This window comes from Ranitomeya imitator, chromosome 6 (assembly GCF_032444005.1).
Source record: "Ranitomeya imitator isolate aRanImi1 chromosome 6, aRanImi1.pri, whole genome shotgun sequence".
In the NCBI taxonomy this organism is placed as follows: Eukaryota; Metazoa; Chordata; class Amphibia; order Anura; family Dendrobatidae; genus Ranitomeya; species Ranitomeya imitator.
The window spans coordinates 474,529,503-474,556,231 of record NC_091287.1 but is presented as its reverse complement, the minus strand read 5'-3'; the positions used below and the strand labels follow the sequence as shown (position 1 = coordinate 474,556,231).

General features: G+C 44.7%; 3 protein-coding genes across 5 annotated transcripts in view; 1 reads left to right on the top strand and 2 right to left on the bottom strand.

Annotated features, from left to right (window-relative positions):
• RALYL (RALY RNA binding protein like) overlaps positions 1 to 26,729 on the bottom strand; it is a 1,030,045-nt gene that overhangs the window by 721,662 nt on the left and 281,654 nt on the right. The window lies entirely within an intron of this gene.
• Positions 17,339 to 19,506, top strand: LOC138643428 (uncharacterized). Its single transcript, XM_069732339.1, has 3 exons — positions 17,339 to 17,873; positions 18,275 to 18,431; positions 18,522 to 19,506. The coding sequence occupies exons 1-3, from the start codon at positions 17,693 to 17,695 to the stop codon at positions 19,504 to 19,506; spliced, it is 1,323 nt and encodes a 440-aa protein (XP_069588440.1). The 5' UTR covers positions 17,339 to 17,692.
• LOC138642925 (uncharacterized) lies at positions 19,508 to 21,668 on the bottom strand. The gene is made up of 2 exons (XM_069731542.1): positions 21,000 to 21,668; positions 19,508 to 20,747 (listed from the first exon to the last, which is right to left on the bottom strand). Exons 1-2 carry the CDS (start codon positions 21,389 to 21,391, stop codon positions 19,847 to 19,849), a joined length of 1,293 nt encoding a protein of 430 aa, XP_069587643.1. The 5' UTR covers positions 21,392 to 21,668; the 3' UTR covers positions 19,508 to 19,846.

The following is a 26,729-nucleotide window of genomic DNA, read 5'->3' as shown; positions in this document are numbered from 1 at the left end:
GCCCCTGATGTAACCTGAAAGATAAGAAAAACAAGTTATATTATACTCACCTGGGGGCGGTCCGGAGCGGTCATATCTTCATGCGATGACGTCCTCTTCCTTGTTTCTGCCATGCCTCCTTCACAGGTGTACTTTATGTGCCTTGTTGAGGGCAGCATAAAGAACTGCAGTGCGCAGGCGCCGGGAAAGGTCCGAGAAGCCCAGCGCCTGTGCACTGGAGTACTTTGCTCTGCCCTCAACAGGGCAGATAAAGTACACCTGTGATGGAGCCATGGCAGAAACAAGAAAGAGGACATCATCGCATGAAGATAGGAGGCACCAGACCTGAACCGCAACACCCATTGGACTGGACCACACCAGATGGGTATAATCTAACTTGTTTTTCTTATCTTTCAGGTTACATTGGGGGGCTTATCTAAAGCATTACAGAATGCTGTAGCTAAAGCCCCTGATGGCTTTGGCCGGAACTTATATGCAAAAAAGTAGGTGACAGATTTCCTTTAACAGCAACAGCACACTAATGAAAATAGGTTACCATCCTTTACTCATAGCCATATATGTTGAGGTAGTTTTGACATTACTAAGGTTGTAAAAGAGTTAAAGCGTTTAATGGGGTCTGTGTATAGACTTAGGAGAGCTCAGAGTGTTCTACACATCTGTTCGATGCAATTGAAGTACCAAGCATCACATTTTTTTATCTGGCAAAGATTCAGTAGACAGCATTAAAGACTAGAGAGGGGCAAATTTATTCAACACGGCAAAATCACAGCCTGCTGGCCACTATTTTGCTGCAATGTAGAGGGTGGGAAAAAGGTTTTAAAAAATTAAAAAAATACTTACCTCTCCTCTCACCCCTCTGACCAGCTTTGCTACTCACTGCCCCTTGTAGATCTGTAGCGTGCTTTCTTAATGCTGCCTCATGCTGAAAACTCTTCAAGCTAAGCTGGGATTTCCAGACGCAACAGGCCCATGACATCCTCTGCACTTGCATGTCGTAATGCTGCAATGCTGTGACATCATGACCTTGTGTACCCAATGAATTCTTGCATATTGAAGGATCTCTGCTTTTCCCCTAAAAGTGACCTGTTAGCCAGAATGGCTGACAATCTTCAGTTACATTCACATGACCATAATTTCGGTTCAAGTGCTGTCTGTGAAAAAAGCTGACATCCCATTGACCATTTTTATCAATAGGGCTGTTCAGTTTTTTTCATGCACCAAATGTCCAAGTGAAAACAAATTCCATCATGCACTAGTCTCTTCTGTATTTTGCAAAAAAATATTTGGTTCAAGTCTAAGGGTGCACAAAAAAAATTGATCCTACACAGATCAACCGTATGGCTACTGATTTTTACATACACAATGCAATTCTTTAACATAGGAAAATGTGCTTGGTCTTGTAAGTTTTAATAACTACCATATGGATGACAATGCAATACAAATCCTCTGGGTTTTTTTCGGGATAAGAATCATTGATTTTTTTATATGCTTGTATGAACTAAACCTTTCCATGAAACTCAACCTCTCGCAGACTTGCAGTTAAGGGGCCAAGGGGACACTGCCATTCTTTGCACTACTTATTGGTGGAAATTTGAATTATGGGGACTGTGGACGATGTTCTGAATAGATAATAGATGTTACAAGTGGGAAAACCCTTTAACGCCATAAGGGCAAATGCACGGAACCATTTTTCTCTCCGTCCAATAAAATCGATCAGATTATGCTCATCCGACACTGATCACAGTTTGATCTTTGTGGGATCAGTTTTTCTTGGAGGTGGAGAGATTAAAAAAAATATTCTCCAACTTCTCCATTCAGTCAGTCCTTAAAAATTGGACCTCAATCAGATGTCATCAGAATGTGGTCCAATGTTTTCCACGGACCCACAGACTTACATTGCTATATACCGTAGATCACTCGGATCAAGATCGGACATATCACCGATTTTGTTCCTCGGAGCAACCAGTCCGAGGAATATATTGGACATGTTCACAGGCCCCATAGAATATCATGGGTATGAGTGCCATCTGTCAGAACCACTCATCTCATACAAACAGTTGTGTGAACCTGCCCTAATTCATTAGCTAAACAGACATCTTAGTGTTTGACTTGAATACAATCAGCATTAAAATGTAAAAAGTTTTTATCAATGAAATAAATAGAATTTTTTCGTGGATAAAACACGTCCCCCTCACTTTCAAGCTAGAGAGACACATAGTGTCTATGTGAAGTGATATCTTCAACCATAACATTGAGCTAGTTGGTTCCGCAGCAATAAATTACTAAACTAATTATCTAGTAGCAGGCTAGCTGAATCATTTAGAGGGGTAATTAGCAATCAGATATAATGAGCACTTCTACTATTTCATGTCATACTGTATTTAGCTTCCACACAGCCTAAAGGAACTAAATTATATCTTCTTCTTTACTGAGGGCATTCGAGTTATATTGAGTGCATCAGCCCATATTATTAGTCTCCAATGTTTAATTCTTCACTGGACTGAACACCCAGATTCTTCTTGTCAAACTTTTCACATGTCTTATGGGCACTTTTAAGCACATAATTATTTAGCAATGCAAATGTAAACTACAAGCTAACGAAATTATGGGTCTATTGTACAAACATTATTGGCTTCGTAAATGGCGTGAGAGCAAAACTGCCTGCGCTTAATATACTTCTTAATTGAATGTATAAAACAGCGCAAAGATTAAACACAAACATAAACAAGCTGGATTCAGAGTCATGGGAAGGAATAACATGGCATTACGGAGGCAAAGGAGACACGTCATCATATTTCTTTCTGAGAAAATGATGAGTTTAGGTAACAACTTCAGAATAACACTTGACACGTATAGGTATACAAGTGTTCAACTCAATTTCCTTTTTTTGTACGGTATGATTAAATACTTTTCATTCTGTTATCAGACATTGCAGGTTAATGACTACACTGTTTTCCAATAGGGTTAGTGATAGTTAAAGGAGTATTCCCATCTAAAAGATCCTATCCCAATATGTAGTAGGTGTAATAATAATAATTCCTCCAATTAGAAATGTAGTATAGTTCTTCTGATTTGCCATCACTTTCCTCATGTGCAGGCATTGCAGAACCTTAGGTATCCATGGTTATAACCACTGCTATAGTGACAGCTAGTTGCTAGTGGTCGCAACTAGGGTTGAGCGAAACGGGTCGAAATTTTTCAAAAGTCGCCGACTTTTGGCAAGGTCGGGTTTCATGAAACCCGACCCGACCCCAGTGTGGGGTCGGCCATGAAGTCGGCGATCTTTTGAATCTAGAATCGGAATTCCGATACCGATTCCCGATATGTTTAAGATATCGGGAATTGGTATCGGAATTCAGATTTAAGTGTAAAATAAAGAATTAAAATAAAAAATATCGCAATACTTACCCTCTGACGCGCCCTAGTACTAACCGGGAACCTTCCTTCCTTAGAATCAGCCTTCCAGGACCCTGCGGTGACGTCGCGGTGACGTCGCGGCTTGTGATTGGCCGCGCGGCCGCCCATGTGACCGCCCGTGCGGCCAATCACAAGCCGCGACGTCACCGCGACGTCACCGCAGGGTCCTGGAAGGCTGATTCTAAGGAAGGAAGGTTCCCGGTTAGTACCAGGGCACGTCAGAGGGTAAGTATTGCGATATTTTTTATTTTAATTCTTTATTTTACACTAAAATATGGATCGCAGGGCCTGAAGGAGAGTTTCCGCTCCTTCAGACCCTGGGAACCATGGAAACCCAATGCACTGCATTGGGTTTCGAGTTTCGTCCGACCCCGACCCCGACTTTTTTATAGGATCGGCCGATTTCACTCGACCCGACTTTTTCAAAAGTCGGGTTTCGTGAAACCTGACCCGATCCTGTAAAAGTAAAGGTCGCTCAACCCTAGTCGCAACCATGGATACCTAAGTCCTGCAATGCCTATGTCACGATCTATGTTTGGATCTGTGGCAGATCTGGTTTCCTTCAGTTTAAAACGTTTTTTCCTTTCTGGTCATTGGGGGTTTCTCCCCCCGGTGGCCGCTGGTGATGTTGCATTGCATTGCTGCTGGGTCAGCTGATGTTTGTTACCACTCCCACCTTCCTTTAAAAGGTCACCTGGTGCATCAGCTGACTGTTGGTTATACAGGTCCTTTGGATACCAACCTTGCTGGAATTGCTGCTTGCTAAGTGCTTTGGTTCTGCAGCTGAATCCTCTTTCCTGGTGCCTTACTCTGCTGTGCGGTGCATTGCAGCAGAGAAAGCTAAGTGTGCTGTTATTGTTTCTTTGTCCCTTTGTTGTGTAACTTTCCTTGTGTTGTATTAGTGCAGTGGTGGGACCAGTGCTCTCACCTGCCAGTTCTGTTGTGAATTCTGTGGCAGAGCACCCTCCTGTGGTCACAAGTGGTACTTCGGCTGATTCTCTCTGTGAGCTTCTGTTGGTGGAGGGAAGTGGTACTGCGGCTTCTGAGTTTCCTCCCTCAGGTGATCTGGTGAGGTCGTTAGGTGCTTCTCTACTTAACTCCACCTAATGCTTTGATCCTGGCTTCCTGTCAATGTTCCAGTGTTGGACTTGCTTTTCCCTGGATCATTCCTGTGGCCTGCTGCTCTGCATAGCTAAGTTCTTCTTTGCTATTTGTTTGCTATTTTTTCTGTCCAGCTTGTCTAATTTTTTGCTGGAAGCTCTGGGACGCAAAGGGTGTATCTCCGTGCCGTTAGTTCGGTACGGAGGGTCTTTTTGCCCCCTTTGCGTGGTTTTCTTTAGGGTTTTGTGTAGACCGCAAAGTTACCTTTTCTATCCTCGCTCTGTTAAGAAAGTCGGGCCTCACTTTGCTGAATCTATTTCATCTCTACGTTTGTCTTTTCATCTTAACTCACAGTCATTATATGTGGGGGGCTGCCTTTTCCTTTGGGGTATTTCTCTGAGGCAAGGTAGGCTTATTTTCTATCTTCAGGCTAGTTAGTTTCTCAGGCTGTGCCGAGTTGCATAGGCAGAGTTAGGCGCAATCCACGGCTGCCTCTAGTGTTGTTTGGAGAGGATTAGGGATTGCGGTCTGCAGAGTTCCCACGTCTCAGAGCTCGTTCTATGTTTTTGGGTTATTGTCAGGTCACTGTATGTGCTCTGACTCCTATGTCCATTGTGGTACTGAATTACCTTATCATAACAGTACTGGAAGCCAAGTACTAATGATTCTCAATAGAGGGAAAAAAGAAGTTCTGAGACCATTTTTTTTTCTTTGCACTGTGTTTTGCCTTTTTTTTCCCCTAGACATTTGGGTGGTTCAGTACACAGGTGTAGCTTCAAGACACTATTGATCAGAAATCTATGTTAGAACCAAGAATTCCTATTCCTGATTTGTTTTTTGGAGATAGAACTAAGTTTCTGAGTTTCAAAAATAATTGTAAATTATTTCTGGCCTTGAAACCTCGCTCCTCTGGTGATCCAGTTCAACAGGTTTTGATTGTTATTTCTTTTTTGCGCGGCGACCCTCAGGACTGGGCATTTTCTCTTGCGCCAGGAGATCCTGCATTGAGTAATATCGATGCGTCTTTCCTGGCGCTCGGATTGCTGTACGATGAACCTAATTCAGTGGATCAGGCAGAGAAAAATTTGCTGGCTCTTTGTCAGGGTCAGGATGAGATAGAGGTATATTGTCAGAAATTTAGAAAGTGGTCCGTGCTCACTCAATGGAATGAATCTGCGCTGGCAGCTATGTTCAGAAAGGGTCTCTCTGAAGCCCTTACGGTTGTCATGGTGGGATTTCCTATGCCTGCTGGTTTGAATGAGTCTATGTCTTTGGCCATTCAGATCGGTCGACGCTTGCGTGAGCGTAAATCTGTGCACCATTTGGCGGTATTACCTGAGCCTATGCAGTGCGATAGGACTTTGACCAGAGTTGAACGGCAAGAACACAGATGTCTGAATGGGCTGTGTTTCTACTGTGGTGATTCCACTCATGCTATCTCTGATTGTCCTAAGCGCACTAAGCGGTTCGCTAGGTCTGCCACCATTGGTACGGTACAGTCAAAATTTCTTCTGTCTGTTACCTTGATCTGCTCTTTGTCATCGTATTCTGTCATGGCATTTGTGGATTCAGGCGCTGCCCTGAATTTGATGGACTTGGAGTATGCTAAGCGTTGTGGGTTTCTCTTAGAGCCCTTGCAGTGTCCTATTCCATTGAGAGGAATTGATGCCACGCCTTTGGCCAGGAATAAGCCTCAATACTGGACCCAGCTGACCATGTGCATGGCTCCTGCACATCAGGAGGTTATTCGCTTTCTGGTGTTGCATAATCTGCATGATGTGGTCGTGTTGGGGTTGCCATGGCTACAAGCCCATAATCCAGTATTAGATTGGAAATCCATGTCGGTGTCCAGCTGGGGTTTTCAGGGGGTACATGGTGATGTTCCATTTCTGTCAATTTCGTCATCCACCCCTTCTGAGGTTCCAGAGTTCTTGTCTGATTACCGGGGTGTATTTGATGAGCCCAAGTCCGATGCCCTACCTCCGCATAGGGATTGTGATTGTGCTATCAATTTGATTCCTGGTAGTAAATTCCCAAAAGGTCGACTGTTTAATTTATCCGTGCCTGAGCACGCCGCTATGCGCAGTTATGTGAAGGAATCCCTGGAGAAGGGGCATATTCGCCCGTCATCGTCACCATTAGGAGCAGGGTTTTTTTTTGTAGACAAGAAGGATGGTTCGCTGAGACCTTGTATAGATTACCGCCTTCTAAATAAGATCACGGTTAAATTTCAGTACCCCTTGCCATTGTTATCTGATTTGTTTGCTCGGATTAAGGGGGCTAGTTGGTTCACCAAGATAGATCTTCGTGGTGCGTATAATCTGGTGCGAATCAGGCGAGGAGATGAATGGAAAACTGCATTTAATACGCCCGAGGGTCATTTTGAGTATCTAGTGATGCCATTCGGACTTGCCAATGCTCCATCAGTGTTTCAGTCCTTTATGCATGACATCTTCCGAGAGTACCTGGATAAATTCCTGATTGTGTACTTGGATGACATTTTGATCTTCTCGGATGATTGGGAGTCTCATGTGAAGCAGGTCAGAACAGTTTTTCAGGTCCTGCGTGCTAATTCTTTGTTTGTGAAGGGATCAAAGTGTCTCTTTGGTGTGCAGAAGGTTTCATTTTTGGGGTTCATCTTTTCCCCTTCTACTATCGAGATGGATCCTGTTAAGGTCCAAGCCATCCATGATTGGACTCAGCCGACATCTCTGAAAAGTCTGCAAAAGTTCCTGGGCTTTGCTAATTTTTATCGTCGCTTCATCTGCAATTTTTCTAGTATTGCCAAACCATTGACCGATTTGACCAAGAAGGGTGCTGATTTGGTCAATTGGTCTTCTGCTGCTGTGGAAGCTTTTCAAGAGTTGAAGCGTCGTTTTTCTTCTGCCCCTGTGTTGTGTCAACCAGATGTTTCTCTTCCGTTCCAGGTCGAGGTTGATGCTTCTGAGATTGGAGCAGGGGCTGTTTTGTCGCAGAGAGGTTCTGATTGTTCAGTGATGAAACCATGCGCTTTTTTTTCCAGGAAGTTTTCGCCTGCTGAGCGAAATTATGATGTGGGCAACCGAGAGTTGCTGGCCATGAAGTGGGCATTCGAGGAGTGGCGTCATTGGCTTGAAGGAGCTAAGCATCGCGTGGTGGTATTGACTGATCATAAGAACTTGACTTATCTTGAGTCTGCTAAGCGGTTGAATCCTAGACAGGCTCGTTGGTCGCTGTTTTTTGCCCGTTTTGACTTTGTGATTTCGTACCTTCCGGGCTCTAAAAATGTGAAGGCGGATGCTGTGTCTAGGAGTTTTGTGCCCGACTCTCCGGGTGTGTCTGAGCCGGCGGGTATCCTCAAGGAAGGAGTAATTGTGTCTGCCATCTCCCCTGATTTGCGGCGGGTGCTGCAAAAATTTAAGGATAATAAACCTGATCGTTGTCCAGCGGAGAGACTGTTTGTCCCTGATAAGTGGACCAATAAAGTTATCTCTGAGGTTCATTGTTCGGTGTTGGCTGGTCATCCTGGAATCTTTGGTACCAGAGAGTTAGTGGCTAGATCCTTTTGGTGGCCGTCTCTGTCGCGGGATGTGCGTACTTTTGTGCAGTCCTGTGGGATTTGTGCTCGGGCTAAGCCCTGCTGTTCTCGTGCCAGTGGGTTGCTTTTGCCCTTGCCGGTCCCGAAGAGGCCTTGGACACATATCTCTATGGATTTTATTTCTGATCTTCCCGTTTCTCAAAAGATGTCAGTCATTTGGGTGGTCTGTGATCGCTTTTCTAAGATGGTCCATTTGGTACCCTTGTCTAAATTGCCTTCCTCCTCTGATTTGGTGCCATTGTTCTTCCAGCATGTGGTTCGTTTACATGGCATTCCAGAGAATATCGTTTCTGACAGAGGTTCCCAGTTTGTTTCAAGGTTTTGGCGAGCCTTTTGTGGTAGGATGGGCATTGACTTGTCTTTTTCCTCGGCTTTCCATCCTCAGACTAATGGCCAGACCGAACGAACCAATCAGACCTTGGAAACATATCTGAGATGCTTTGTTTCTGCCGATCAGGATGACTGGGTGTCCTTTTTGCCTTTGGCTGAGTTCGCCCTTAATAATCGGGCCAGCTCGGCTACCTTGGTTTCGCCATTTTTCTGCAATTCTGGGTTCCATCCTCGTTTCTCTTCAGGACAGGTTGAGTCTTCGGACTGTCCTGGTGTGGATACTGTGGTGGACAGGTTGCAGCAGATTTGGACTCATGTAGTGGACAATTTGACCTTGTCCCAGGAGAAGGCTCAACGTTTCGCTAATCGCAGACGCCGTGTGGGTCCCCGACTTCGTGTTGGGGATCTGGTTTGGTTGTCTTCTCGTCATATTCCTATGAAGGTTTCCTCTCCTAAGTTTAAACCTCGTTTCATTGGTCCGTATAGGATTTCTGAGGTTCTTAATCCTGTGTCTTTTCGTCTGACCCTTCCAGATTCTTTTTCCATACATAACGTATTCCATAGGTCATTGTTGCGGAGATACATGGCACCTATGGTTCCATCTGTTGATCCTCCTGCCCCGGTTTTGGTGGAGGGGGAATTGGAGTATATTGTGGAGAAGATTTTGGATTCTCGTGTTTCTAGACGGAAACTCCAGTATCTGGTTAAATGGAAGGGTTATGCTCAGAAAGATAATTCCTGGGTTTTTGCCTCTGATGTCCATGCTCCCGATCTTGTTCGTGCCTTTCATGTGGCTCATCCTGGTCGGCCTGGGGGCTCTGGTGAGGGTTCGGTGACCCCTCCTCAAGGGGGGGGTAATGTTGTGAATTCTGTGGCAGAGCTCCCTCCTGTGGTCACAAGTGGTACTTCGGCTGATTCTCTCTGTGAGCTTCTGTTGGTGGAGGGAAGTGGTACTGCGGCTTCTGAGTTTCCTCCCTCAGGTGATCCGGTGAGGTCGTTAGGTGCTTCTCTACTTAACTCCACCTAATGCTTTGATCCTGGCTTCCTGTCAATGTTCCAGTGTTGGACTTGCTTTTCCCTGGATCATTCCTGTGGCCTGCTGCTCTGCATAGCTAAGTTCTTCTTTGCTATTTGTTTGCTATTTTTTCTGTCCAGCTTGTCTAATTTTTTGCTGGAAGCTCTGGGACGCAAAGGGTGTACCTCCGTGCCGTTAGTTCGGTACGGAGGGTCTTTTTGCCCCCTTTGCGTGGTTTTCTTTAGGGTTTTGTGTAGACCGCAAAGTTACCTTTTCTATCCTCGCTCTGTTAAGAAAGTCGGGCCTCACTTTGCTGAATCTATTTCATCTCTACGTTTGTCTTTTCATCTTAACTCACAGTCATTATATGTGGGGGGCTGCCTTTTCCTTTGGGGTATTTCTCTGAGGCAAGGTAGGCTTATTTTCTATCTTCAGGCTAGTTAGTTTCTCAGGCTGTGCCGAGTTGCATAGGCAGAGTTAGGCGCAATCCACGGCTGCCTCTAGTGTTGTTTGGAGAGGATTAGGGATTGCGGTCTGCAGAGTTCCCACGTCTCAGAGCTCGTTCTATGATTTTGGGTTATTGTCAGATCACTCTATGTGCTCTGACCGCTATGTCCATTGTGGTACTGAATTGCCTTTCATAACACAGTTCCCTACATAGGGATTAGAGCAGGGCAAGTGAGGGACAAGGTATCCTGGTCGGCGATGGGTTGAAAGAACCCGTATAGGGACGGTAGTAAGATCAGGGCACAGCCTCAGGTGAGTGCAGGAGGTGCCCATTCCCCGTTCCCTACAGTCAGGGCCCACCATTGTTAAAGTGTCCCCGGTGTACCCTTGTGTGTTTTGTCATTTTGTGACCAACCCGTCAGGTCGTGTTACAGCAGGACAGTCACTTCGTGACAGCCTACACATGAGGAAAGAGACATATCGAATCAGAAAGACTATACTACATTTCTAATTGGAGGTGTTTGCTAATATTATTATTATTACGCCCACTACAAATTGGGATAGGATCTTGGAGATGGGAATACCCATTTAACCCTGACAATGCTAGACTTGTGGGTGCTATTGGACTTACTAAACGGTTCTGTGAAGCAGAGATGTAGTAGCGAAAGAGTCCAAGAACATTCGTGTAAAATTTGGGCATAAGGAAAAGTTGATTTACAAACACAACATTTCAAATCTCAGCCTCCTCAGTGAACACTATAAAACTAGACTCGCAGTTCCTGTTGACAATTCTGTTCTAGACTTGTGGGTGCTGTTGGACTTACTAAACGGATCTATATTGCAGAGATGAAGCCAGGAGTCGAAAAACAGTGTTGTAAAATTTGGACATAAGTAAATGTTTATTCACTGCCACAATGTTTCAGGCCATCTATGTATACCGATCTCCTCAGTTAAAGAGAACCTGTCACCATGAAAATGCTGACTGATCTGCAGGAATCATGGTGTACAGCAGGGGATGCTGAGCAGAGAACGTTGTGAAACAAGATTCAGTATAATTGGTGTTTTAAATATTTAATCAACTGCTCTTTCTGGGATTTTTGATCCAGTGCGCAGTCCTATCAGTGACTCGAAAGAGCAGAGGATTAAATGTTTAAAAGATAGGTTATTCTGAATCTATGTCACAAAACTATATATCAATCTAATCAGCTTCCCCTGCTCTATAACATGGCGCCTGCAGACTGGGCTGCATATTTATGACGAAAGGTTCCCTTTAACACAAAACAAACTAGACTTGTGAGAGCTGTTGATCCTACTAAATATTCCTCTGGAGCAGAGATATAACTAAGAGCCCCAGAACACTTGTATAACTTTTCTATCAGTGAACCCCAGTTGTGAAGTGTCATTGGTGTTGCTCTTCTCTTACATGGGAATAGGACAAAGTTAATCCAAAGCCAGAAAGATTTTTAAGTTACATATACTGGAAAAAATAACAATAAAAAGGCAGTATATTCATTTTTTCTTCTTAAATTTACTATAGATTTTAAGATATTTGGCTGCTTGGAACCAAAAATAAAAATAAAACAAACACACAAAAAAACAATGCGTGAGAAGCTTTGAAGAAGTGTTTCGTTAACAATTCCGTAATATTGATTTAGATAAAAATGTCATAAAAGCAGTCCAGTATATACCAATGCAATGTAAAAAGCAAATAAAATTATAAGTATGAAACCAGGAAATTATAAAAGAGGTCACTTAGAGGATTTGGCTGATTGCTGCTTTTCTACACAGAACCCATTAAAAAAATACATATACTATCATAAATTATTAGGAAAAAGAGATTTGCTATGTTTTAAACCTGCTTAACAATGGTTTACATGAGAAATGTTTGCATTTTCATTTTTATGTTGCTGTCCTCTTATGTGTGCAAAAAAGCTTAGGTGAAGGCCGTGCGGCTAATCTATGAGCACCCTTAGTTAATCTTCAGAACTAAGGAAACCTGCATGCCTATCTTTGATGATCTTATAATTGACTTCTTAGACACTTTAGAATTGTCTTGTGGATGGAATTGTGCTAGCTTGTACAGCTTTTAAGAGGAACTTGAACATACTGGAGCTGCCAGACGTAGGCAGGTCCTGGATGGTTTCAACTGACCTGGGTTATCAAATTCAACAGAGAAGAAAACTTCAGGTCATCACACAGGTGTATCTTCACAGGCAGAAAAGTACATCAAATAGATTAAGAGTCACTCTTTCTTTTTTATTGTAACATACCTTTGAGGCCGGGGTCACACTTGCGAGATCAATGCGAGAAGCTCACTTAAGCCTCTCACCTCAATACCCGATGCTGCCGCCGGCACTTGGGACTGGAGTGTGCGGCTGCATGTATTTCTATGTAGCTGTGTGTCAGCAGCAGTGCCGGGACTTGATGCGAGAGACTTGTGCGAGTTTCTCACATTGAACTCGCAAGTGTGACCCCGGCCTAAGTCTCATCCTTGGGCATGGTGTCCGGTTGTTCTCACCTCAGTATGGTTAAAGGGAACCTGTCACCCCGTTTTTTGAGATTGAGCTATAAATACTGTTAAATAGGGCCTGCGCTGTGTGTTCCTATAGTGTATGTAGTGTACCCCGATTCCCCATGTATGCTGAGAAATAACTTACCAAAGTCGCCGTTTTCGCCTGTCAATCAGGCTGGTCAGGTCGGGAGGGCGTGGTGACATCGGTGGTTCTTCCTCAGCTTTACGTTGGTGGCGTAGTGGCGTAGTGGTGAAGACACAGCGCGCGATCTGCGCTGTAATCCCTTGCATCGGTGGGGGCGGCCATCTTCCTGGGGCCGCGCGTGCGCAGATCGAGTGCTCTGCTGCACGGGGCTTCAGGAAAATGGCCGCGGGATGCCGCGCGTGCGCATTAGAGATCGCGGCGGCCATTTTCCCAAAGCCGAGTTTGCATCTCGGCTTTGGGAAAATGGCCGCCGCGATCTCTAATGCGCACGCGCGGCATCCCGCGGCCATTTTCCTGAAGCCCCGTGCAGCAGAGCACTCGATCTGCGCACGCGCGGCCCCAGGAAGATGGCCGCCCCCACCGATGCAAGGGATTACAGCGCAGATCGCGCGCTGTGTCTTCACCACTACGCCACTACGCCACCAACGTAAAGCTGAGGAAGAACCACTGATGTCACCACGCCCTCCCGACCTGACCAGCCTGATTGACAGGCGAAAACGGCGACTTTGGTAAGTTATTTCTCAGCATACATGGGGAATCGGGGTACACTACATACACTATAGGAACACACAGCGCAGGCCCTATTTAACAGTATTTATAGCTCAATCTCAAAAAACGGGGTGACAGGTTCCCTTTAAGCGTTTCCACCTAAATCTTACTAAGAGATATAGGGGAATGCAGGAGGGTCTCCGCCGCTCCTGTCAGGGGATGAAACCCCTGTCCATGCCCCATACGTACTAACAAAAGATGAACCAACAGGATTATTGTAAAGGGGCTAAAAGGTGTAAAAGGCAGGAGGTATAACAGGATTCAGCAAATACATGATGTTGCACAAACACAACAGAAATGTGACACTCTTAAAGGTAAAGTTTAGCCTTGCAGCAGGCTTGGATGTTGTGATAGCACAGGGTAGTCCTTTGGATGTCCAACAGTAGAGCTATCACACCATATGTTCCCCAATTCTACCTGTTCTGCTGACCTACAATTAAAGATAACACTTTTCCTTTAAATTTCAGCAAACACAGTCTTAATAACACTTTACCAAGAAATAGCTGCAGAAATGCAGGTAACAAAGGTGGTGCACCTACAATAACCATTGGTGCACAATCAAAGTCTCAATCAAACCAAAATTCCTTCAGCAATAGTTTTCTAATAAACTTCTTAGCAGTAGAACCACAAGTGCCAGTAATATCTTCTTAATAAAAATGTTGCTATAGATTTCTTAGTAGTAGAAGCACATGTTCCAGCAGGATGTATTGACTCCTTGATGCAGAAACTTTCAGTTCAGACTGTTCTCCAGTTTGGGGCTGCAGCATAAAGACACCTGGGAACACATGGAGTGAGGGCAGTGTCTGTCTTTGGGACCAGACCAGGTGGTGGACTTCTCTTGGTAACCTGGTTGGTCTGGGGATGTGGTTCAGCTCTAGGATTATCTCCTCCCCTCACACACTGAGCTGCTGAGCTGTCAGCACTCACTCTGTGTCTCTGTACTCTGCTCTCTAGTGTCAGTCTTTTAGCAGTCTGCAATGGAGAATGCTAATTATGCAAATTGTCTCTTCAGAGAGGAAGAGAACTAGAACTCTAGTGCCACCTATTGGAAGGTAGCAATCATGCCACTCTCCGCAAGGAGAAATGATACTTCTTGGATATCGGTCGGACGCCTCTCACACAGCCAAACCAGACCTCCACTTTGCACTGATGAGGGGCAGTACCCCGAAATACAATGTCTGCAAATGGAGATTCTGGTTTGATTATTATCCTAAGTCATGTGACAAGGCTCGTTAAAGGGTTGACATTGACTTGTAGGATTGCTACCTTCCAATAGGTGGCACTAGAGTTCTAGTTCTCTTCCTCTCTGAAGAGACAATTTGCATAATTAGTATATTTCCCAGAGGAGCATTGCGGCTTTAAGTCTCCTCATCTCAGCATGCTTAGCCTGTCAATCTCCGCAAAGAGAAACAATACTTCTTGCAATGGAGAATCACACACATCTTTGTGCCCAGTTAACTCCTTCCTTCTTTTCAAACTTGCTCAGCAAGTCCATTTCTTGTTCTACTACTCAAAGTCCGCTGGAAGTTGTAGTCCAGGGCAGTGCAGTAAAAGAAGCATTAATGTCTGAATGTAGTGAATGTCTGTGTAATCCCAGCAGCGGTTGTCTCTGTACACAAAGCTCCCACTGCAGACATTACATTATTATTCAAATAGATAAGAAATGTAAAAAACGTATAAAGATTATAAAAAAAAACAAATATAACAATGTTTCTTAGCAGAACTCATAAGGTACTCTACATCTTGTGCTCATAGAGAGCTCTTTATCATGCAGGTATATAGCTGACAAATTGCTCTGCACAACACAAAACTTTTTTCAGGAACTTGTAGAAACCAATGGATATAGCAAATATCTATTTTGATATTTTTCCATTAATTTCAAGGTCTAGTGTCTATTGAAATGGGAGTTCTATAATACATGGCTGGGTGAGGCTATGTTTTGAAACTAATCTACTCAAGTTGCACTCAAGACACTCAAGTCTAAATTGAAGTAAAGAAGGAGAAAGCCGACTGATTCATTTGGTCTAATAAGTGCACAAACATTTTAGCGCAATGTTTTGGAGATAAAAAATGAGGCTTAAAGTAAGAAAAATATTGTATCTCTGGAACATCAGACATTACGCTTTTCATTATACGCAGCCTTGATAACAAAAAGAAAAATCCTCTTTAATATTCTGTTTTTCTTCTCTTTTAACAGCTGCCATCTGAATCAGATGCCCTAGGAGTATAGCTTTGTGGATGGCAAATTATCATATTAGAAAACTCTACCTTTTAAATGAAGTGAATGTTCTTTCAAACGCCATTACTTAAAATGCACGTCGCGTACGTGTCTATGCGATCAATGCAACGCTGGCCAAGAGGAATTGTTGGACCTCTAATATGTAAATATTAACAGGAAAACAGATGGAACCATCACTGGTTCAGACCTTTGTGAGTCATAAATTGAGCTCCCGGCATAAGTAATAAACATAGCTTCTGGGCACAACAGTTTGATAAAAAACATGCATATCAATTTGGTTGAGTCTTCAAAGGATCATAAAAGTGAATGGTTATTGACTTAATAAAAAAAATTGAGATTCCTAAAGTCCACGATTGAATTTAAAAAGCATTTCTTATAGACAATTTAAAACTATGAAAACTAACTGGTATAAAAAAATCAAGATTGTAAAATGTATCCGCAGGTCTCCTGGCTTAAGTGTGACAGCCTCATAGAATTATATGAAGCTATCACACTTAGGTCAGGAGTCTCATGGTCAGTCTGTGCATTGCACGGGAAATTTTCATCAGAAAGGTGGAGTGAGTTCATTGCCTGTGAACTCGCAGGACCTGTCAGATGGCACCGCGAGCACAAGAACTTTCTCAAGCTCCTCATGGTGCCGTCAGATAGGTAATAGGAATTCACAGAGAGACATGGAGCACACGGTGATCAGTTTCGCTCTTGGATGACTGGCTGCATGGTCGCATCATGTAGCCTGCCATCTAGATGTAGCAGAGACCTGTCGTTGGACAAATGAATTAAAAGCATCTCTGTGGAAAGGTGAGGAATATTGTTGTTTGTTTGTTTTAACTCTTTTGCAGATGACGAGGTCATAAGTATGGTTTAATTAAGAATATTAAAGGAATCAGTGTCATTCTCTCAATTAAAGGACTTTTTCTGGGTGTCTGTGTTTTCTTACAATGTGACTATGGGGTTAGTAATGGGGCGTCATATTGACGCTTCTCCATTACTAACCTCGGGGCTTGATGCCACCTGACAATACAAAGGTGACACCAACTCCCCCAACTATCACCCCGATTGCCACAGCTACAGGGCAAGAGGCTGAGAGCTGATGTTTTTAGCCTGGGGGGACAGTATCCATAGCCCCTTCGTAGGCTATTTGTATCAGCCCGCAGCTGTCTGTATAACCTTTGCTGTTAATTAATTATAGGGAGACCACACATCATTTTCTTTTTGGGGTCTCCCATTTTAATAGCCAGTTATGGCTAAGTTTACAGTTGAGAGCTGATATTAACAGCCTGGGAAGCACCATGGGTATTACCCCCTTCCCAGGCTATAAACATCGGCCCTCAGCCGTTGGCTTGCTCTCTGCTGGTTAAGAAAATTGTGTGGGAGCCCACGCCATTTTTTTCAGAAAAATAATCTTTTATTAATAAAATACATGTACATTAAGCTGCACACTGTACTAATTTTATTTGTCACAGACAACTATATATCTACCTATTCTATTTGTATTTACTGTATGTAATCCATCTCTTCTCTCCTATCGGCTCCTGCAGTGATTTTACAGTGCACGGTAGATGAATTGCCAGCTTTTCTTCTATCTATCTATGTAGGAGAAAGGATACTATATCCGAAAAGTCACCACACCATTGGGCAATAAAGTCCACTTTTTTCATTTATTTGTGCTGTTTTCCTTTTTTCCTTTTTTTATTTTATCTATGATATATATATACATATTATATATGTATGTATTAAACATGCACCCAGATGGAGCTTTCATAGGACGCCAATCACACAGGTACGTGTGAGGCGCAGTGTCTGGCTTACAGCCTATTGATGACGCCCATACTGTTAGATAAGACAGGCTGCCCAGCATTATATAAGTACACCCCACAAGATGTTGTTTATGTTTAAGGCCGCCGTCACACATGCGAGTTTTACGTGCGTAAGAGCGCATAATCTACGTACGTAAAACTCGCTAAACATACGGCACCATGATTCTCAATGGGTCTAGTCCTTTTAGGCGTATATTACGGATCCGTATTATACGTTCCTCTACGGCCGTACAAAATCGCAGCATGCAGCGTTTGTCAGCGTATTGCGCAAAAAAAACGCCAATGCAAGTCTATGGGAGAGCGTATAATACGGAATGCATACGGACCATGCGTGTGCATTGCGAGAAATACGCACCTCACTGGCAGATGTCCTGAACTTTCGAAAGCCATCAATCAGGCAGGTGAGACATGCTAATTAGCTGAAAAAGCCAGACAGTGAACCCGGAAGTCTGCTGCACGCCTCCACGGAGTGAGAGATTCAGCATGGCCCGCATAATTAATGTTGACATGCTGATCATTTTGATCCAGGAGAGGCCAGAAATCTGGGACCAAAGAGACCCCAACTATGCCAACAGGGCAGTAAAACAAGCTGCATGGAGGAGCGTGTGTGGGTCCCTCTTCCCCCAGTATGACCAGCAGCCACGTGCGGCCCAGCGACAAATAAGTAAGTACACCCATGTTTGCAATGTAATGTTCTTGCTAAACAGCAGGCCCTTACTACTTTGAATTGCTAAACCTTAATTTATTAATTCATCCTTAAAGTTATATATATCCAAGCAGTATATACATGGTGCTGGATATGATAAATGGATTTGATTAAGGTTTAGAACAGGTGTTCCCTTAATAACATGGTTTTCCAGTAATTTGTTTTTCTGTGATAGAGGTTAGCTGACTCTGTCCTTGTGGCCTTTCTTCCTAATTTTTTTTTTTTTGAGGAAATTCTGGCTTAATGTGAGCCACAAAAGCCTCTTTCTATGCTACATTGCAATCTGTGTACTCCATTACACCTTGTGTGAGCACTCTGCATAATGGTCTAAGCAATGTGTGTATTTTTTGTTGTTTCAGTGGATGATGTTACAACAAGGTGGCGGAGTATCCGGGACCAGTATAGGAGGGAGAGGCAGCAGCGGGAGAGAAGTGGAGCCGGGGCCCCTCCTAAAAAAAAAAAATACATCTACTTTGACCGCCTAACCTTCCTTAACCCCAGCATGGACCTCAGGCCGTAAGTAAAAACATCTCAAAATGGGTTAATTTTTGAATGTTGAGAGATGATTCCAAAAAACATAGTAACTGGTCAAATTTATCTTTGCAGAACTCAGTCTAACCTCACTGACAGGGAGACAGGGTCGGACTCAGAACTGGTCATTGACCCAGTTGGAGAAGGTGAAGAGGTGGCTGGTCCATCTGCTGCTCCCTCCTGCGCAAGACCTACAGCATCTTCATCATCTGCCCACCCAGCTCCAGCTGCTTCTGAAGAAAACCCAGAGGGCCCACAGTTCTCTTCTGCAGCAGCAGCACCTAGCCAGGATGACCCTGGTAATAGCAGCAGCCCAACTGTTGCCCTGGACCGATCCCCACAGGCTGCAGTCAGACCCCAGCGTGCACGACGCAGGAGAGAGCTTCGCCAAAGCAGGCAAAACGTGGATGCTGGGGTCATGAACTATTTGGCCCGGGTTCGAGAGGATGATGGGGAGGAGGGATTCACACGGAGCCTTGCCCAGTATTTACGCTCCATAGAGCGGGAGTTGAGGCTGCGTTTGAGAGGGTGTTTTCAGATCCTTATTGACGCATGCACCCCCCCAGATAACCCATACAATCTGATGCAGATGATTGAACAGTGGCAGATGTCACCTGAAAATATTCTGCGGCCTCCGAGACTACAAGGCCAGCATGCGCACCAAGGATCTGAAGCACCCCCTCCACGTCAGCCAACACCTCCACCCCAACCACCAACTAACCAACAATGGCAACATCAGCACCATATTGCAGGATATCATCAACCATCCCAATATGGCCACTTGTCCGCACCCAGTGCTGGAGGCTGGTCCCAACCTGGGTTTGGACAATATGGTCATTTTGGGTTGGGGTATGATTCCCGCACATATGGGCTGCAACATCAGGGTTATCTCCCAAATCCAGGCCCCACTCATCAAAGTGGCCAGCATCAGAGCAGGCAGAATTTCCCGCAAGCCACTATAACAGCCACACAGGCTGCTGGACAATTGGGCCTGCAAAGGCCATCTGATGGTGACCCAGACCAATCCACTTCTCCCCTTCCTACGTACCAGAACTTGTAATGTTGGGTACAACTTTTTTTTAATTTGTTTAAGACATTTGGTTTGGTTTGTGCTTAAAAAGCAAGCTGTAATGCTTTTATTTTACTTTGTTGTTTTTTTTTTGTTAAAAAAAAGCTGTTCTTTTTTGTGCACAAAGATTGGTTATGCCAAAACAAACAAAAAAACCAAAAACAAGTTTAAGAAGTAAAATTGCCTTTACTTAACAAAAAACTATGTATGCACTCTGTTCATTCTTCTTAACTCACACACACATGATATGATCAGAACCATATGTCAACAAATTAAACACAGCAGACATATTTTCAAACTTGATAATGGCAAAATTTAGGTACATAAATAATTACACATGCAAAATTGCATAGTCTTGCCAGGGAGTGGCACCCTGAGGACTCAAAAAATAATTGGTGAACACATCCCGAACTTTTAGGCCAGAAAGGGGACGTCGCCGAGGAGGGACATATGGGGGAGGCCTACTATGATTGGTCATGACGTGATTTTGCAAATTAGTAGACAAACAATCATGTATTCTGGTGAAATTATGTAGAATTACACAGGCTTTGATCACTTCATTGATTGAAGCCTCACTCAGCTGAATTGCAGACTGAAGAACACGCCATTTGGCTACAAGAATCCCAAAGGCGCACTCAACCAGTCTCCGTGCCCTGGTAAGTCTCAAATTAAAAACCCTCCGCCGGTGGTCAAGGTTGCGCCTGGGGTAAGGCCTCATGACGTGCCTCGTCAGTTGGAAGGCCTCATCTCCAACCAAAACAAAAGGCACTGCTTCCGCATTGGAGCCTGGGAGTTGTTGTGGTGGTGGGAGGTTCAACTGGTTGTCACGTAGCCGGCGACCCATTATGGACGAATTGAAGACCCTAGAGTCTCCAGTTCGGCCATAGGCCCCAATGTCTACAATTATAAACCTGTAGTTGCTGTCAGCAACTGCTAACATAACTACAGAGAAAAACTGCTTATAATTGTAGAATTGGGAACCAGAGTTCGGCGGCTTACGCACCCTGATATGTTTCCCATCCACAGCTCCAATGCAGTTAGGGAAGTCACAAGTATTTTGGAATCCAGTGGCGATTTTGAGCCAATCATCCATTTTTGGCTCTGGCATCACAACTTCGTTAAGTTTCAGCCATATTTGGGAACAGGTTGTCCTAACAATGACTGAAATGGTAGAACGCCCAATGAGAAACTCCAGGTGTAGACCCGCATAGGACAAGCCTGTGGCCAGGAAGCTGAAAAACAAGGAAAACAAAATAAAGGAACATGAGGAATATGAAAACAGGACGAAACACAAGTGTCTAGTAAATTTTCTCTGTGATTATTGAGTAAGCAAAAAGGGACATTTCACAGTATTACTATAATCAAATATTAAACACATTTTTAGAAATGTGCTTGTGGCCTCATGTCTAAGTTAAGGAACTGAAACATAGTAGGACAAAACACATTGGCCAACACAACAAAATCTAAAAGGTCTAAATACATACCGTAAGGTTAGGAGCAGACGCTCCTCAGCAGAGATGGCTTTTCTCATCCAGGTGTCCTGATAGGTGAGTCCAGGACGTAAGATCTCCAGCAACATGTCAAAAGTCCTGATGGACATGCGAGTATACAGGAAAAATTTGTCTGGATGGGCCCTCAAAGATGAATAGAGTCTCTGGAAATGTCCTTTACTCGGGCGTTGGGTCAATAGAGGATGGACCCACAATCTTTGTCTCCTCCTTCGCGGATCTGCATTGACCGTATATGGCTGGCCAAAGCGACGAGACAACACCCAGTGAAGCAACACCCGCTGAGTTGTGCTTAAATACACATGGTCAGACATGTTTGGGAGCTCCAAGTACCACAGCCAAAATATGCTTGAGAACATATAGGGCATATGGGAGGGGTACACCTGTTGTCGAGGGCTTAAATAGTGTTGTTAATGATGGTTTAAATGATTTGCAGGCCAGAAAACCGTTAAATGTCCATTTTGGAATGGTGCGTGGTAAAAACGCCATACGGATCACATACGGATTACACACGGACCAGTACATGCGCAAAATACGCGACCACACCTAGGCGACGCAAGAACTACGGAGAGAGATTACGGAGACATTTTGGCGTATCACGCGCGTATTACGGACGTAGAAAACGTACCGTAATGTCTTACGCCAAGTGTGACGCCGGCCTAATACTACACCGCCACCCCCTCCATGAATTGGTAGTTTTGTGAGTGTCTGTTTTTATCAGTAATTTGCACCTATACTGCATTGGCAATATGGCTTGGTGTTGGTAAGGCTGTATCTTTTTTCTTTGATGTTTTTTTAATTCAATGTTAGCCATCTAAAAGTTGTTATCTAGTAAATTTCTACTAGCGATCTTTAGAACTGTTTGTATGTCGTATGCTTATTTCTATAAAATTACAAGTTAATTTTAATGGATAAAATACAATTAAAACAAAACATTAAATTGCTGAGCTGATTACACATAGAATATATGAAACAAGCAAATTCAGATGACTCAACACTTCATGGTATCAAATATTAAATCCAACCTACTGTACAGACTGATGAGCCATAAAAATCCTAATCCCTGACCTACACAAAGTACACACTGAATCGGGCACATTCTTTGCTGAGTCGGATTCGGTGAATGATTGGGTAAAATCTTAGCAATCAATATATCCATCGCCAACACTGCGGCTGAATATAAACCAGTATAAAGACTCTTTAGGATTAAGAACTAATAGTCAGCAGTCAAAATCAATGCACAATATACTGGAGCATGGCAAATGAGCAGATAATATAAGGAACATGTTTACATTTGCCTCAAAACTTAATTCATCAGCCTCCCGGGGCGAGCAAGTCTAGGACTAACTAGAGCAAAACTTCTGTCAGAAGATATTTAAGTCCACCACAGTTTAGGTCAAGGTTAATAGCTAGTAACATTGTTTTAGATTTCAAGTGACAAACTGCAGAAAGCAGCCATTTGTCACTGTGAAAGAAAGACAAGCACATTACAGACTGACTAAACATCTCTTCAATAACCTTAGGGTTGACAGTCCCTTGCAGATGTACTAACTGGGAATATTTATACACTGCGTGGAGAATATGGAAAACCACAGTGCTCTAGAAAAAATAAAGGCAGAGCCATAACGTGAAGATCCTGACCCCAGTACAACATTTTTACAAGGTCACCATCTACCATCAGTGAGTGAAGGTATTTTATAGTAATGTGCCGTTGCTTGCTGAGAAACAAACTCTATGTTAGGGCTAGCGGAATGCACCAAATAATAAGATAGATTAAGGTGCGTTCTCAGTCCGGGGTCCACCGTGCAGAGATGGAACCTGCTGCCAAGTAATGACGAACTATATGGCGGTACAATGTAAATACACACACGGGTTAACTTCACCCTGTGTGAAGGAAGTGAACCCTGTTAAGTCACAGGGCCACGGTACCGCACACAAGAGCGCAAGCAAGGAGTCACCAAGCTCAGTCCCAAGACTTGGGATCCGAGTCCGACTAGACTACTTGCGCTCGACACCGCTAATGGGGTGTCAGTGTAACCAAAGTAATAATAAAAGATTCACGAGAGTGCATGCGGTGCCGCACTGGAGGACGCCACTAACCACCCAGGCTTGGGTCAGGAAAGCACTGTGAAAGCGCACGGCGCCGCACTGGCGGTCACAGCAATTAGACGCTGTATGGTGTGTAACGTGCTGGTAGCTAAGTCAGGCGCTAGATAGCAATCACCCACCTTCCGCAAACAGTCATCCAATAGGGAGGGGATTTTAATGAACAACTTTCACTCACAACACACACACGTTAACAAATGTACACTAGCGCATGGCCGTGCGGTCATGCGCAGCTTATATAGCTGCAGCACGTTCAGGACCTTCCGATAAAGGACCAATGGGAACCGCTGCAGCATCTGAGCATGTGACCCTCGATCTCCAATGGGAGATCTCACCCTGAGAATGCTCAGAAGGGAAAAAGCAGGACTTAGATCCCAAAAGCGTCTGCTCGCCGCTGCCCAGCACTGGCTTCAATGCCAGAAGCAGGCAAAGCAGCAGTAATCCTATGCACAGAGTGACACTGAGCAAGACGCTGGGAACGACATGTCCGCTGAGCAGACTCCACTGCGGCTGGAGAAGAATGGGAGACCACAGCAGAGATGGTTCGAGATTCCCCCTGTGCAGAGGCGGGAACTCGACACCTAACATTACCCCCCCTCCTAGGGCCCCCCCCCTTGGACCTCGCTACGCTCAAAGGCAGCAATCAGCTGTGGAGCTTGAATGTGTTCAGCAGGCTCCCAGGACCTGTCCTCTGGGCCATAACCCTTCCAATCCACCAAATAGAATTTTTTGCCACGTACCACCTTGCACCCTAAAAAAAGAGTTCACCTCGTAATCGTCCGTAGACGAACCTGATGTCCCGGCAGATGACTCGGAAAACCGGGACATGTATACGGGTTTCAAGAGGGACACATGAAAGGTGTCGGTGATACCCAAGCGTGGAGGAAGGGCCAAACGGTAGACCACAGGGTTAACCTGTTCGAGGACCTTGAAGGGACCCAAGTAACGAGTTGCAAACTTAGTGGACTCAAAACGCAGCCTGATGTTACGGGCAGAGAGCCACACTAAGTCACCAGGAGGAAAGGTCGGAGCATGGCATGTTATGGACCTGGTAGTTAGGAGCACCAGGCACGACCTGATAGTTAAACTCACACAGGACAAGCTCTGGAATGTGGGAGCTCTGCTGACCGCAACCCCTAATCCTATCACAACAACTAGAAATAGCCGTGGAGCGTTCCTGACACTCCCTAGATGCCTCTTCACAGCCTAAGAGCTAACTAGCCCTAGAGATAGAAAATAAAGCCTACCTTGCCTCAGAGAAATTCCCCAAAGGAAAAGGCAGCCCCCCACATATATTGACTGTGAGTAAAGATGAAAGTCACAAACGTAGAAATGAAACAGGTTTCAGCAAAGGGAGGACAGACTTACTAAACAGACAGAGGATAGGAAAGATATCTTTGCGGTCAGCACAAAAAACTACAAAAAACCAAGCAGAGTGTGCAAAAAGACCTCCGCACCGACTAACGGTGCGGAGATGCCACTCTGCATCCCAGAGCTTCCAGCTAGCAAGGCAAAATCATGAAATCCAGCTGGACAAGGAAACAATGAACAAATAATAACTAGCAGGAACTTAGCTTCTGCTGGAGTAGACAGGTCACCAGAAAGATCCAAGAGCGAACTGAACCAATGCAGGAACATTGACAGCTGGCATGGAGTAACGATCTGAGTGGAGTTAAATAGAGCAGCCAACCAAAGGATAAACCACGTCACCTGTGGAAGGAACCTCAGAAGCAACAGCTCCACTCACAGCCACCAGAGGGAGTCCATGGACAGAACTTGCCGAAGTACCATTCATGACCACAGGAGGGAGTTCGATAACAGAATTCACAACAGTACCCCCCCTTGAGGAGGGGTCACCGAACCCTCACCAGAGCCCCCAGGCCGATCAGGATGAGCCAAATGAAAGGCACGAACCAGAATGGCAGCATGAACATCAGAGGCAAAAACCCAGGAATTATCTTCCTGACCATAACCCTTCCACTTGACCAGGTACTGGAGTTTCCGTCTCGAAACACGAGAATCCAAAATCTTCTTCACCACATACTCCAACTCCCCCTCGACCAACACCGGGGCAGGAGGATCAACGGAGGGAACCATAGGCGCCACGTATCTCCGCAATAACGACCTATGGAACACATTATGGATGGCAAAAGAAGCTGGAAGGGCCAAACGAAATGACACAGGATTGAGAACTTCAGAAATCTTAAACGGACCAAGGAAACGAGGCTTAAACTTAGGAGAGGAAACCTTCATAGGAACATAACGAGATGACAACCAAACCAAATCCCCAACACGAAGTCGGGGACCAACACAACGCCGGCGGTTAGCGAAACGTTGAGCCCTCTCCTGGGACAATGTCAAATTGTCCACCACATGAGTCCAAATCTGCTGCAACCTGTCCACCACAGTATCCACACCAGGACAGTCCGAAGGCTCAACCTGCCCTGAAGAGAAACGAGGATGGAAACCAGAATTACAGAAAAAAGGAGAAACCAAAGTAGCCGAGCTGGCCCGATTATTAAGGGCGAACTCAGCCAAAGGCAAGAAGGACACCCAATCATCCTGATCAGCAGAAACAAAGCATCTCAGATATGTTTCCAAAGTCTGATTATTTCGTTCGGTTTGGCCATTAGTCTGAGGATGGAAAGCCGAAGAAAAAGACAAATCAATGCCCATCTTAGCACAAAAGGACCGCCAAAACCTCGAAACAAACTGGGAACCTCTGACCGAGACGATGTTCTCCGGAATGCCATGCAAACGAACCACATGCTGGAAAAACAATGGCACCAAATCAGAGGAGGAAGGCAATTTAGACAAGGGTACCAAATGGACCATCTTAGAGAAGCGATCACAAACCACCCAAATGACCGACATCCTTTGAGAGACAGGGAGATCAGAAATAAAATCCATGAAAATATGCGTCCAGGGCCTCTTCGGGACCGGCAAGGGCAAAAGCAACCCACTGGCACGAGAACAGCAGGGCTTAGCCCGAGCACAAGTCCCACAGGACTGCACAAAAGTACGCACATGCCGTGACAAAGAAGGCCACCAAAAGGATCTAGCCACCAAATCTCTGGTACCAAAGATTCCAGGATGACCCGCCAACACCGAACAATGAACCTCAGAGATAACTCTACTAGTCCATCTATCAGGGACAAACAGTTTCTCCGCTGGACAACGGTCACTCTATCAGCCTGAAACTTCTGCAGCACGCACCGCAAATCAGGGGAGATGGCAGACAAAATTACCCCCTCTTTGAGAATACCCGCCGGCTCCGGAACACCCGGAGAGTCAGGCACAAAACTCCTTGACAGGGCATCAGCCTTCACATTCTTAGATCCCGGAAGGTACGAAACCACAAAATCAAAACGGGAGAAAAAGAGCGACCATCGAGCCTGTCTAGGATTCAACCGTTTGGCAGACTCGAGATAAGTCAAATTCTTGTGATCCGTCAAGACCACCACGCGATGTTTAACTCCTTCAAGCCAATGTCGCCACTCCTCGAATGCCCACTTCATGGCCAACAACTCTCGATTGCCAACATCATAATTGTGCTCAGCAGGCGATTTTTCTAGAAAAGAAGGCACATGGTTTCATCAC